Source organism: Caretta caretta, chromosome 6, assembly GCF_965140235.1.
Source record: "Caretta caretta isolate rCarCar2 chromosome 6, rCarCar1.hap1, whole genome shotgun sequence".
NCBI classification, from domain to species: domain Eukaryota; kingdom Metazoa; phylum Chordata; order Testudines; family Cheloniidae; genus Caretta; species Caretta caretta.
Genome location: NC_134211.1, coordinates 48112526 through 48127982, shown reverse-complemented (window position 1 = coordinate 48127982; position 15457 = coordinate 48112526). Strand labels below are relative to the sequence as shown.

The window sequence follows — 15457 nt, the reverse complement described above, 5'->3', positions numbered from 1 at the left end:
TGCTTCATCTGCAGAGCTGTTGTATACATCTGAGCTTAAATGGTGAACTTTTACATTAATACTACAGAAAGATTTATAGGAAAATATCCAATTTCTTTATACATTGGTCCAGATTCTTCCCTGCATTAGGGCCACTTTGTACTGCATGGCTGACATGAAGCTGTCCTAAAGCCAGCATAGCTGACTATATGAAGAGGCAGAGAGTTGGTGTAATGGTTCCTATGACAATCCTGCCCCCCACCCCCGCCCTCCAAATGCTAGCATACAGGGATGGGGTGGGTTGTCCCTGCTGAATTGTGCAGAATTGTGGGTCATTCATCTTTTCGATTATAAAAGTTATTTTCAAAAGACACATTTGCTCTTGGTGGTGTGTTCCTCACTATCCCCAGTAATGACGCAGCTGCTGAGAGAGTTCATGCTTGCTGCTTCTGAGCTGCATGTGTTGAGTGCAGTCATGTAACTGTAAAGAGGAACAGATAGGGCATGCCAATGCATTTCACAAGAGCAGACTGGTGACATTTGATTTGAGGCTAGCCTTCAAAATCAGCAGTTGGCATTAAGAGGAAGCCATGGAGCTCATGAACACATATAGATCACAGGAATTGCTCCCATCTATTTTCTGCCTTCCTTTGGCAGCCAAGTTTATAAGTAATATTTAGTTCTTCAGATATTTTTGTATTGTGTGATCTAAGAGCCATGGAGTTGAAGTACCTACTTGCCTTATTTCTGGCCTGCACATAAACTGAGGAGCTTTCATATGAACAGCTGTGTTATCTATGTGCAAAGGCAAGTAAGTCTGCAGAGAATTTTAAAGCCAGTAGTACAGGTTCTGTATTTGAAGAACAGAAATCTTCAAAAGCATAACCACCTCGCTTGTAACACTGAAAGCAAGGAAGAACCTGGGGTGATTCCATGCTTTCGATAGCATATACTCACAAAGACAACAGATAACAGCACTGGACCTTTTTGTTCCTGTATGTAGTGGAAGTGCTGGAAATTCCAAATATGCATGAGAAAAAAAAGCCTTCCTCCTCCTTGCCCCCAGAATAGTGTTGTCTAGATGCCATCCTGCCATTGAAAAGGGGAATCCTAGGAAGGTGGGCAACTAGCAAAAGAAGAGTGCCTTGTCCGATTCCTGTGCTTGTCATCCTCAAGCATATGCGGTAGAGATTTTCCGACACTTACAGCCACCCACGATCCTTCAGGCCCTTGTCAGATGCACATGTATTTAAATGTACATTATATTGTGATAGTGGTTTTCTCCCCTTTCCATTTCAAAGCATGAGAGTGAATGGCTCCCATCATTCATCAGATCAATAGGCTATTCAATTTAAATTGAGGTATAGCTTTAAACAGGAAAAGACTTCAATCTTTCTGGCTTTATCTTTCCATTCTTGCTGCTATACTTGCTTATGCAAGTATAAAAGCTTGTTTCAGCCTGTAATATTCTGCACCTGCTTTCTGGAAATACATTACTCTGGGGACATAAATAGTTGCCATCCTCCGATGTGTCACAGCTTCAAAAACATTTATGAGTTAACTCCACGGAAGAGAGTTTAAGCAATTTAATATAGGTCTTACTTGTAACAAGTGCTCACTTTTACTAATATTAAAGATCTGCAGTGTGACTTCATGGCTTTCCCAATAATGCCCTTCAGACTCAAGCAAGTGTCTGCAAGCCTTTGCCTTACATTCAAGCTTTGGACATGAAAGTTGATGTAGATCCCTGTGGCTCTCATCTCAGTACATTTCTTTTCTGTTTTGATCTTGTATTGAGAGGACAGTGTCCCTCAGGATGGCTATGCATTATGTCCTAGTTTGAACTCAAAGACCTTCAACATTATTTAAAGTAGTACTACACGTCAGAGGTGGGGACACCCTGCCATGTAAACTATTTTAAACTGCATGACTTGGCACAAGATGACTGCCAATCTACTATGATAGTTTGCAAATTAGATGCAAATTAGATGCAAATTACTTTGCAAATTAGATGCAAATTTGTACTTACATTTGGGAATATAGAACCTGAAATGGAAACTCATTTCGCTTTTCCAGGGTTTGTCCTATCTATACATTCATGAATATTTAATGGACATATTGAGCATCTTTTAATGCGCAGATCACAGATTTAAAACCCAGCTTTTAGATATTGTAAATAAAATTTACAAAATGTTTACCTTCTCCCTCTGCAACTTCAGGCACATTGGCTGGATCAGTTAATTAAAACATAGTCGCTTCCTTTGAAATGAATCTGACCATGGCTATCTCTGCTAATCACACTGGCAGCAGATCACATACACTCCCAATCATTTATATAGTCAGTCTTTTAATAGAACACATTGTTTTTGCTGTGCAGGTGAAAGGAGTTATGTACAGCATCACTGATCTCTAATTATAGCGGAAAGATGAAATAACATCTGAAATCCATGCACTTAATCTAGACTATTTACACAAGGCCCCCATGAACAGATTTCATTCCTTTGGAGGCTAAACTGAAATGTGACAATTTCAGTGTAAATAGCTCTTTTTAAAAACAGATTGGAATTACAGGTGGGCCAAACCCACAGAATTTAGATGCAGTTTAGATGTTGACCAAAGTTCAAGGGGTGTTTGAAACTGGAGGTTTTTTTTCAGGCTCAGTTTTACCTGTAATATTAAAGTGTCAGTGACTTCTGTTATAATAAAGGATACAACATAACATGAACTTTCAAGAGATAGTCCTAAAATGAGAAACTTCAGATCTAGGTCAATATTTTAAACACACCAATAGAGTTGTTCAATCTAAGGGGGTACCTCAAATTCACATCTCGGTTTTGAACAGTCCAAAAGGTTCAGGGATGTTCAGATCTCAGGGTTTGATGTGGGTCCATCTTAAGAACTTTCAAAAAGTCTCTTAAATTACAGATTTTTAAAAAATTCTACATATTTTAACAAGGAGGCTAATTATGAAGAGTACTATGTAGATGAGTTAAAGATCACTATTAGCAATTCCACAAAAATTTTCCCCCCTGATGTCTGTATTAATGTATTTGCTATTTTAAAAGCCCGCGGTATGCAGAAGTCTAACTCTGAGATGTATTAAATATTGTAATGATTAACTTCTTGGATTGACAATGGCCACCACTTTTGGTCATACTTATTCTCCTCCTCCACTCCACTTTTGTCCTCAGTTTCACTCCAACAGGAGGGAGAAAGTTATGGCCAGGACAAACCCATAAGAGGGGTATAATTAGAGGGAAATACTGCAGATGTTTGAGTTCCTGAGGGAGAGAAGGCAGGATTTGCAGGCCTTGAGTAGGAGAAAGGGCTCTCCAAAATATATGGAAATCCTGAAATCCGCGGAGAAAACTTACACACATCTGGCCATCTGCAAAGATGTCCAGGGCATTCACTGATGGCTGTCCCTTCTGTGGTACTCCCCTGGCTTCTCCCTTTCCCCAGAAGTAGGACTCTCAGGAACCAGGCCTCTCTGCCACCTTGTTCCTTCACACCCCCCACTATCTCTCCGGGGCTGGATGGGAGGGGTGTCATAGACAGTAAGAGACAGGTCCTGGGATGTGGTGCTTAATATTAACAGGGTCAGAACTCATTTCCATGGGAATTTCTCAACTGGTTTGTCTTGGGACAATGCTACATAAAAACTTCTCCATGCCACTGACTGGTCACGCTCCCACCCAAACCCGCAGAACCTGTAGTGTCTGCATGGAGGGCCTTGTGTGGACTAAGTGAGAGGAGAGTGTGTGAACAACCAAGGGGATTCCATTCATTTCAGCACCTCCACACCATGAGAGGCTAAATATGCTACTGTCCTGAATGTGTTCACAGTATATTTGCTTGTTTAGGCCATGAAGTTGATTAATGCTATGGACATTATATAGAATATGAATAGCTGAGAGAATCTGAATATTGCTAATGAGCATATTGAGTAACATTTTCCCAGTGGTTTCAAAATGTGCTATCAGTTTGTGTTATATTATATTTATTAAGAAGAAGAAGTTATATCCTATTATGCTAAGACAAAAATTGAGGTAATGTACTCTTCTCACAACTTCTAGGGTTTATTCGTTACTGATCTCAGCTGCCATATCAGGCTCTTTGGGGCTGTTGATACATATCTTAGTTTAGTGCAGAGTTCAGGCAGTTAAGCTCTTGAAGTACAGTACACTTGTATACTCGTATCAGATATTTTCCAGAGAAATATGGGTATCTGTCTGGAAAATATCAGATAAGACAGTTCTAAAAATGCTCCAGTTTTATTCTTCACTAAATACTCAGAGTACTTCAATTCCCGGATGATGAAAATGCCGTGAGAAGCCTGCATCACGTTTTTTTCTTGAGAAATTAAAATATGAATTTTAAAAAGTTAACACTTACTTCAGAAACTGTCTTTTATATACTGGGAGATCAACTACACTATGGGCTGACCCAGTGAGTTGCTGAGATGACTGGTATGAAAGGGAGTTGAGGGTGCTACAAAATATAAAGGCCAAATACTGGGAGGCCATGAGCATCTGTAACTCCCACTAGAGTCAACAGGGGTTTCAGGTTCTCAGGAACTGCTTGATATTTCTCAGTATTTGGCGCTTACTTATCTTATTAAGGTAAAAGAGTTCAAAAGTTTATTTACATCTTCATCTCTTTCCAATTCCAGACCAGCCTCCATGAGGTTGCCTTCATACTCCTCTCTGCGGAATCTCTTGTCATCTTCGTGATAGTCCATGTGGAGCTCACTTTCTCCCACGTCAAGGTGCCCACCCTTCCCAGGAAGCTGATGATCCTGTTTGATGCTTCGGGCACTTGAGTCATTGTGATGAATTCGCCTAGTGAGCGTCTTACTGACTGAGGACTTCTTAAAATGGTAAACCAAGATGTAATCCACTTTCCTCTTGCCATCTCGAAAATAGAGTCCATGTTTGCAGTTGGCATCTGGATCCTGACACAGCGAATTTAATAACTGTGAACAATGGGGGGAGGAAGAAGAGTAATTAGTACACTTGCAGACATGGACACCAAACAAACCAAACATTAAAAAAAAAACCACATTCACATTGTTTCTCCTTGTACAGAGCAGAGAACGTCTTATCTTCAAACACATGAGAGTTTGAGGACTGCCTCCTGTGCCACTTAGTGAAAGATTTTGCAAGTTAACACCTGCAATTCTGATGATTGACCAGTTGGAGTTTTATTGGTCAGAAATTAATAGATAAAATGACTGGAATTTAATCTAATTACCAGCACACTAGTTCATAAGTGAGCTACTTGGTGGGTTTGATTTTCCCCCTTTGTAGGCTAATCACCAGTAAGATCATCTGTCCTTCACCAAAGACATCTGTGTTTTAATTCTGATAAACAGATTAATTTCATGTGCAAACATTTCTCACTTCTCTTATCTCTGGCTACAAGTTTGCATCATCTGAGAAAGAGATCAGCTTAGATAGAGACTAACAGGAGCCAGCTGGCTATGTAGCAGAGCCAAAAATGCAAATGGATAGTAGACAGGGAACCGGGTTCAGTCCTTGCTTAGTTTAATTTTTCTCTCGTGTACAGCCCACGTCTCACTGCAATTTGATGGTAACAAAGATACGTACTCCAGACTGGAATAATTCACTGCAAATTAAAACCTATTTACACTGGTGTTATGAGACGCTAGAAACTCCATTTTTGAGACTGAAACTCCAGTAGAACCCTAAATCAATCATTTCTTTATTAATTCTAGACTTGACAGGGTAAATACAAAAAATTAATATTAATAAAATATTAATACATAACACTATTTATACGCCTCTCTCATTTAGTGCGTTCTCACACAATACCAAATTCTGCCTTTGGATGTGCACACATAGCAACAAGGGCAGAAATGGGCCAATAGATTTTACTTGTTTCCACAGTAAATACTAATGGCAGCAGTGACACTACAAAGGTTCAGGAGCCCTTGTACATTTTATGGCTTTTAATTTAGTAGGCAGAATTTTAAGGCAAGAAATACTTTCCCCTGTAATAAATTGCTGGTGCAAATGGTAGCAGTTGGCCACCAATCATGAATCAAAAAGTTCCATGTCCAACTGCAATATGTGCATCTGCAGTTTGCTTGGTACATAAAACAGTGGATGCAAACATTTGGGGGAACACAGTTGTGTTCACAAAGAGGCCAGGTTTGATATCTTCAAATGAAGAGAGCTACATATTGTTACCATTTTTTCACCTGAGTGGCTAGTCAAAGTTTGGGGCCCTGGGATGTCCCAGTTGGGAGCAGAAATTGGTAACAGATGTTTCTTTGATGCAGTTTTGTTTATTTACAAAAGACCTGTCTCTCTAAATGCAAAAGGAATCAAATAGCAGGACCACGCAAGGATCAAGCACAAGCACCAAGAACACTCTTGTTAGCCTGCATCCCTGACTGAAAAACCTCTTTCAGGTTTCTTCCAGGGTCAGACACCTGGATTTCAGCTGCTCCTTTTGGCTCTTCCTCTGTCTGTTAGGCCATTTCTACATTATAGATGCTACAGTTGCATAGCTACATCACCATTGCTGTGCCACTATACTGCTGCAGTGTAGATGAGTCAACAGTGATGGGAAAGGGTTTCTCTGTTGCTGTAGAAACTCCACCACCATGAGCCACAGTAGCTAGGTCAATGGAAGCATTCTTCCACTGACCTAGTTGTGCCTACACCAGGGATTAGGTCAGGATACCTACCAGCGCTCAGCTATGTTGACCTAACTTAAGTGTAGACCAGGCTTCTGTCTCTCCCTATGTCTGTCTGTTCAGCCTTCTCTCCTTCCTTCCACCCACACCGGACCTACAACAACACTTAGCAAAAGCTCCTAGGTGGGTTCACATATTCCTCTTCTCTTAGGTGAGGGTCTTATCTTTACAGTTATGTTAATTGAAGGATGTGGTCATATCTATTAGTAAGGTTTTAATTCAAAGTATTACAAGGTTTTGCTGTACTCATAACATTCAGAGTGCAATTCATTACAGCCTACTTTAGACTCAATATTAAGTTCTTAGGACCAGATTAAAACAAAATCCTTCAGGATGCATGAAAAATATGTACATTCTGCTAAAAGGTCAATTTTTGTTGGAATGGCTAGTCTGATTTAAAGAGGCATCATCCCTTCTTCCTCTGATCCTTCACTAGAAGCACCTTCCACATATTTAGGGCGTCTTTGGTCTTGGTGAGTGTGGCCCAAGTACATCTCTTTCTGCAGTATCAACCCACTGTCCTTCAAACCTGCAGGATTCTGCTGTCTTAGAACTCCTCCTGGGATAAGGCAGTTCCATATTTCCTCTAATGTAAGCCAGTGCCTTCAGGGGACAAACTGGTCCCAAGATTTTGTTTATTATTAGGCCAAGTTCTGAAGTCAATTTACACTCAGGCAATACTCTGACTTTGGCCAACAATTCTCAATCTGCCTGAGTTGGAAGGGAACTAGCTGATAAACACTTCAAATAGGGAGCCAGGCTGGGATGACCAAGCAAATGTCTCTCTTGTTTTACAAGCATAGTAATAACTATGCCAATGGTAACAAGATATAATTTACTCATTGTTCATTTGTTGATGAAGGAAGAGTCCAGATGGGACCACTCCTCTCCTCAGCATCCCCCTTCAAGAACACCATTCGGACATTTGGTTTGCAGGGGGCAATTCAAAGATGAGCAGATTTTGTGACAGCAAAATATTCTGGGATACAAAATACTTCAGTCTTCATGCAGTCAAATCTCTTAAGTGCAACCAGCCACTCTCAATAAGGCCTGGGAACTCTGGGGATTCCATCAAGATCACCAGTCTCATTTAATTTTGAAAACTTGGGGTCAAATGATGAATTCCTCAGTAAAATGCAGGCTGGTCTAAAAGGTAAAAGTTATGGCCTGATCCTATGAGCACCTACTATTCCCACAAAGTGAATGGGACTTTCTGGGGTGCTCAGTATCTATCAGTGGGCCAATTCTGAAAAGTGCTGAGTGTCTTCAATTCTTATTGAAATAACTGGGCTAGTCTGTGGAAGTCACAAAGAAGCCATTTTCACCTCCCAGGTTCTGTGGCCAGTTCTGCATTGGATCAAGCAGATGATTCCAGCAGATTAGAACTACTGTGCCAGTTGTTTATGGCCTGCACCCAAGGGGCCACCTATCATCTGGAGATCATCCGAGAGCAGTGCACTATGGCCACACCTTTCCCTACCCCCCAGAACACCTTCTGTAATAGGGGTGGCAAAGGATGGCATAGAAGATTTATTTGCTTTCTGGTCCCTTTTAGCCAGCAGAAAGGGGACAGATTGCATTAAAGAATCTGGCCCAGTGGATGATGAGGACCAGCGGCACTTCTCTCAGTTGGGATCTTCCTTTGCAAACTCCATTTGTATTTCAAATGTTTGTTTTTAAATCTGGAGAGATTGGAGTCTTTCCATAGTTAAGATTGCTACCAGCTTTCTCTCTCTCTCTCTCTCACACACACTCACTCACTCTTTAGAGAATAATTCTAATGGAAATTTTCACCTCAATAAAAACAGATGTTGTTCACTTTTTGTGAAAAAAAAAAAAAGAATGTTGTAATGGTTTTTGTCATGTTATTTCCCCAAGCAGCATGGTCAACTTACTTAAAATGTATTTTATTCCAGAGTGTTTGGTGAGCTCTAGCATGTATGTTTGGATTGGACAGTACAGATGGTTTAATTTTGGAGTCATTCACTAGTAATTTGCTAAGGTTTAAGAACTGCACCAGTGCTCCAAACAAGCCTGGGAACAGCACCAAGATTCAGAAACAGAATGGGAACTACTGAGGATCCAAAAAAGCAGGCAAATGTGCCAATGCTCTAGGGTACAAAAAATATGGCTCCTTCCTCTCTCAGTCCCAAATGGACTCACATTTGCACATCTTTCATTCCCACACGATCTTCTATGGAGACTATAAGCACGGAAAGGATTCAACCAAGTATTGAAGCAGCTCATGTGCTCATTTCATTTTCTAAGCCCAGCACAGAATCTAATTGATCTTAGAAACTACTAAAATCACTGGGACGGGGAAACATAGAGACTAACACCTCCCACCCCACAGCTCATAAAAACAAATCTGGGTTAATATATCACAGACATTGAGATTCTCAGCTCTGTACAGATTCCTGCTGAGAACCTGTCCCCCTCTCCTTCCCTCCTCCCCCGGCCCTGCCCCATCCCTGAGTCCTACTTACACTGTGGTAAAACCTGATCGGTTAAGGACTTTAAGGAGTCTATAGACTTGGCCTCAATAAAATTACTAAAGTATGAGGATATCATGAAGATCACATCTGAACTGGCAAGGTGGAAAGATTTTAAGAAGCTTGCAAGTACAGCTTGGAAGAAATATTGGTGCCGGTCTATTAACCAAGCGGCTACACTCCTGTAACCTATAATATCATTTATATACTTGGGGGAGAATACACAGTTCCACATGGCAAGTATAACAGGAATTTCTTGCTATAATGCTATTAAAATGCTAAGGAAATTCCCAAACCAATAACTGCATTAACCTTGGGTTAAGGTTGAGAAGATATTTGTAGGCCATATCCTCATTTGATGTAAACCAGTGTAGCGACATTGAAATAAGCAGAGCTATGCTGATTTACACCAAATGAGGATCAAACTGCTCAATCTAAAGGTAAAACCACTAAAAGGACAGTTTAGTTTTAAATCCCCATACTTAGGAGGCTGTTCATGCTCTATTCTTCACGCCCAAGTCAATTCCAATTAAGTATTCTTTCTCCATTGTGGAAGGTAATATTCTATTTCCAGTACATTTTCCTTGATCATTTAACATTTGTGTTTCGGTCCTTCTCAACCTCTGTTCCCTCCTCTATTATTATTAATTTGTATAACCATAGTGCCTATCATGGGCCACAACCCCATTGTACTACATGCTGTACAAACAGGAGAAAAAAAAAGACAGATCCTGCTATAAAGAGTTTACAATCTAAGACAAGAGACAACAGATGGATACAGACGGACAAGGGAGTTCAAGGAAACAATGAGACAATATTGATCAGAGGGATAGCAATGGTATCAACACACCTATACACATTCTGACCTTTTACAGGTATGTGACATTACTGATTCCTAACGACCTGTGAATCTACATTACAACATTTAGAAATTACTGCAGGGTATTTAAGGTGCAAAACATTTTAATTAAAAAATTTAATGAAGGCATAACAAATGACAGTGAAAATCCATTCAGACAACAGGAATCTATACTGTAGGTTATTGGTGTAATGTTATCAATGCAAGCAGATGTGTAGCTTTTGGGTGCATATTTTTAGACATTTAAGGGCTCTCTTTGATACAGCCACACAGATTCAAAAAGCTGCCATTGCCTTGTTTGCTGGTTTGTTTAATCTGGGAATAAGCAGCCCTTTTGGGGTGACCAGATAGCAAGTGTGAAAAATCGGGATGGGGGTGAGGGGGTATTAGGAGCCTAAGTAAGAAAAAGCCCCAGATATCTGGACTGTCCCTATAAAATCAGGACATCTGGTCACCCTAAAGCCCTTTATATGATTTAGCTCAAATTAGGATCCCTCAATCTCTCCCACTCCCTTCCTCCTATATATGAGTCAACACAAACCCTTTAAAATTGCCTGTATTGTGGTTGCCGGTAACTGTTCACATCTGACAAGGAATAGTGCAGAACTCACACTATCCAAATCCCCAAATATATATTTTTAACATTTATATATTTTTGCAGAGGGGTGATGGTGTTGAGAATGAAGGCACTTGAATTCCAGGGTGATAAGCCAGGGTACAAAACCCCAGAAGGTAAGTACCATCTAATAACTGCTCTACTCACTATACTTTCATGCTGGACGTATCCGATGTCTTCAATAGCTCGGATGTTGATAATGTGAATCCCCTTCTCCTCAGCAGGTAGAGAGGAATATTTCTCATTCACTCTCATTGCAGTCTTATTCAGAGCCTCACCAAGATCTTCTGGCAGAAATTCCACCCCATGAAATGCACGGTCAGTGTCTATAAAAAAAAAGAAACAGGTTGGTCAAACACTTTCATCCCTGTCTTAGTTCCTCCCAATGTACCCCATCTGAAACATAAGCAGTTCTTGCCTTTCTCTGCCCCACCTTCCTTCTCTGTTCCCACCCTTTATTGTTCCTCCCCTCTCAGCCTTACCTCCTGCTAACCTGACTGTGCTCTCCGCTCTTTCCAGCTCCCTTCTGGATAATTACCTAAATTGCTTTCTACAGTGCTTATTAAAACTCAAGATTTGTTTACTAATGGTCTCTTCTCAGCCCCACAGGGACTTGAATACATTTTAGTTAAAAATAAAATGATTCTGCACATTAGCAGTGGAGTGGAGGTTGCATGCCCTTTCCCCCTTGTACAGTAGAATTTTTATTCCTATTTTGGTTCAAGAGACTCCATATTTTGTGCCTAAAAGTCAAAAGTCACCATTTCGGGGGAGCAGTTTCGTACAGGAGCTCTGCTCGCAGCGCACATCCTAGCCCCAGGCAGAGCTCTTACTGCAGCACCGCCTGAGTGTGACATGTGAGTTCTGCAGAGGAGAGGTGCTGCTCCCAGCTTGTGCCCCTGGGGCAGGGAGTCCATATTTTGTTTACAAGAAGGGGGAGGGTGATTAAGATAAGAAAGAGTTGGTAATTAAATTAAGGATCTGAAAGTCATTAGAAGAGCCTATAAAACACGAACCCCTTTGCAAGGCGCTTTGGCGGGGGGCGGGTGGGAGGGGGTGTTGAAGACAGAACACAGGGGACTCAGAAGAAATACAGCCCAGGTTACATTCAGAAAAGAGGGAGCTGTGAGGGGGATAGGTGAAAAGAAGGGGCCAAAACCAAGGGAAAGGATAGCAGTGGTATAGATAAAGTTCCCACTCTACTTGTGGTACTTATGTGGCCACATCACCATAGTATCTGAGTGCCTCACAATGTCTAACCTATTTATCTTAACAGCCCCTCTGTGAGGTAGAGCAGTGTTGTTAACCCCATTGTACAGCTGAAGCACTGGGCACAGAGAAACTAAAGGCCAGATTTTCAAAAGTATTTAGGCACCTAGTGAGATTTTCAAAAGTGCCTAGAAGGTTAGGTGCTTTGTAAACCCCACTAGATGCCTAGCTGCATCTTTGGGTGCCTAAAAACCTTTGAAACTCTGTCCCTAAGGCACTGGCCTGAGGTCAGAAAGGAAGTCCATGGTGGAAGTAGAACCCAAGGTTCTTAGGGTAGCTCCCTATTCACTGAACCAGCCTCTCTCTCTGCTGCTGCAAAAAAAGAGGACTCTGATAGATGGGAGCAAAACCAAGAAGGCCAATTCTCTGAGACTCCAGCAAACAGTCCCAAGGCAGTTAGGAAGGATGTCATGGCTGACACCATGAAAAGCAGCACAGAGGTCAGGAAGGATGAAGAAAGAAAGAGAACGAGAGTCAGATGAGAGGAGAGCTCTAAACCCCCAAGGAGTGGCAGGTCCTGCCCTATGTTGGGTTGTTGAGTAATGGCTGCTGTTAAATATACATTTTACCTGAACACCATTTTGTTTTGTAATTTTTTTTTCACTTTGAGTAAAGGCAGGAGTTAGAAAGTGTTGTATGAGTATCAGATGTGTTTATGTCTCAATTTCTTAGGGTTTCAGCTGTACTGAGGCCAATTCCAGAGCAAAGAACAGAAACTGCATCCATAGAGTCCATAAAGTCAATGATTATTGTCATGACTTGTATTATTCACCAGGCACCATCTATGTGCTCAGCACTGTTCTGAATATGCCAGAAAACATAGTCCCTGAGCCAATGTGTATAAAATGTATAGCCCTGGATAAGATGGCTCAGATATTTAAGTATATTTAAACCATGATTTGAGGACTTCAATAGCTCAGACATAGATGAGAGGTTTATTGCAGGAGTGGGTGGGTGAGATTCTGTGGCCTTCATTGTGCAGGTCAGACTAGATGATCATAATGGCCCCTTCTGACCTTAGAGTCTATGAAGTGTATAGTTATTGAGCACGTTAATATCTATGAGTGGAGGCACTGATGACAGTAGGAGTTTTACCTGTTTAAGGACTGGAAGATTTGACCCTCCAACTATTTTCAGGAGGAAGAGCTGCCCAGAGCTCCTGTGCCTGTTTGTTTTCCTTTCCTGCCTGCAATGGCCCCGATATACTTCAGAAGTCTCCATTTTTTCCCTCAACTTAAAAATGTGGAATTTTCTTGGTGTTTGGTTTTAAATATTCTCCTATGAGAACTGCAACTCGATCACTGTAGTGTTGTGTTTAAGAGCCTTCTGGAAAGTAACTAGCCTTTAAACAGAAGTGAAAGCAGTGCTGCCAATTCTCACTATTTTGTCATGAGGTCCCATGATAATTATTGTTTTCATTAAAGCCCCTGCTCCTGGAGTCAAGTGGATATGTGATAATTTCAGCCTTTCTTAAAGAAAAGTAAGTAAGTTTCTAGCCCTTGTGGCTGTGGAGAAAGCTTAAAAAATGTGACCCCCGGTGCAGCCTAAAGGCTCAAAAAGCAGAAGGCAAATAACAAGAACACCAAATCTATTATTTTTACATAATCTCATGATTTTTGGTGAGCCTGCCTCATGATTTTTGAACATTTGGGGTTGGCCATACTGTGAACTATAGGGATGAGTGAGGGGACATAATTTCACTGCAAATAAAATTCTGCAACATTTTACATATTTTGTTTTTCCTCTTCTCTGAATTTATTCAACCTATACTTCAACTGTGAGGTACATTTTCAGAAAGGGGCAAGTCAGGTAGTTAATGACACAAGTACTTATGTGTCATTAATTAATTAATTTTGTGGGTGCAAATTGGGGCTGCAAAAAAGGAGTCTGGCACTTAACTGGGCTGATAAAATACCCTTGTATAGCTTTAATACAAGTTATACAGGCAAAGTAGTTCTTTGGGTTTTTTGAGTTCACGAATTCTTAGCTTAATCTGAAATTGCCAACCTTCAGCCAAATTCAAATTTACTATTTCAGATTTGGCTCAGCTGTAAGGAATTATTTGCCACAATAATATTCCGTAGAGGTGAATTCCACAGTGGAATTAAAGGTTGGCTAAAAAACCTCTATATATCCTTTTAACCAGTTTGAACATACTTATCATCACAGCTAGCACTACAGAAACATATACTGTGATAAAGGTCATCACAGAACCTTATAGCCTGTGATAAATATCAACATGGAAATATATACTGCAGTAGATTTTACAAAACCTCAAAACCCAATGTGATCTACTCCCATTGAACCTGCATAAAACCCAAAGTATGCATCAGTCAAAGCATCTTTTGTGTTGTGATAAAAGCTACTCAGTGTTAAAATATCAATATTTACCTCTGAGTTCCTATAAGTAGAACTAGTAGACGCTTCAGGCCTGATTCAAAGCTTCCTGGACTCAATGGAAAGATTTCCATTGACTTCAATAGGCTGTGGAAATGCTTAGCAATTTTGAGGTATATAAGTCGTGAGTGACAAGCACCTCACAGAGAACTGAGGGAATGGAGAGTGAAAGTAAACAAAGGCTTGAGTCCGCAATCCTCACTCATGCAAATTAACACTGCAGTCAGTAGATGCTTTCCTGAACAGTATAGCTGGATTATGTAAAAGTTTGATCTTCTAATGTCACATAGCATTTACAACACAATCCAACATATGAACTAGCTAATATTATGTTTTATTGAACAAAACTTGCATTTAAACTTCAACTGTTCTGCACATATTGTATTGTAAATATGTGTGTGTGTGTGTGTGTGTGAGTGAGAGACTATGTATATATAAATACTGGCATACACACCAGTACTTTAAGATGGAGTAAAGGTTAACAAAAAAACCCAACACCTCCCCAAAGACACAGTAACTTAAAAGTAACAAAAAAAGTCAAATATTTATTTAATAAAATAAAATCAATCATTTTAAAAATTAACCTTGCTCTAATCACCCTCCCCAAGACGTTAGTAAAAGCGAGATAAGGTTGTCTCAAGTACCTTAACTGGGTGTTTTTATACTATCAAATTCTGAACTGAATTTACAGTTCCTGCCTTTCTAATGTTTGGTTGTTAAAACGACAATGTTCTTGTGTGTATTTTTTCCCTAAAAGGTTATTGATACTTCCAAACATGTAACTCTAGCATAAAGTCGTTAGTCTAGAGATTTCTTTAGTGTTTTGATAAAGTTATCAAGAAAAAAATTCTAGTACCCCAATGTATCTACATATATTTTTGACTAATTACAGGATATAAATGTACATTCTATCCTAGATTTATGGTGTTTTACATGGTAGAATGGTACTAGAATTTCTTCAAACTGACACCCATAGACTTTTAAAAACTTTTCTTTCTGGCTGCTTTGCTATGGACTTTAAGAAGTCTGCATACTTCATTAAGTCTATGGAGACAAAGTGTCCCTAATATCCAGTATGTTTTACTAAAGACTTTAAGGTATCCTTGCAAGGCTTACAATCT

General features: G+C 40.2%; 1 protein-coding gene across 1 annotated transcript in view; it reads right to left on the bottom strand.

Annotated features, from left to right (window-relative positions):
* Positions 1–15457, bottom strand: part of ANO1 (anoctamin 1) — a 126359-nt gene that overhangs the window by 71526 nt on the left and 39376 nt on the right. The window contains exons 3-4 of the mRNA XM_075129482.1: positions 10818–10996; positions 4628–4954 (exon numbers count right to left, since the gene is read on the bottom strand). Of these exons, the coding sequence (XP_074985583.1) occupies positions 4628–4954; positions 10818–10996 (506 nt within the window). The remainder of the gene's footprint in view (positions 1–4627; positions 4955–10817; positions 10997–15457) is intronic.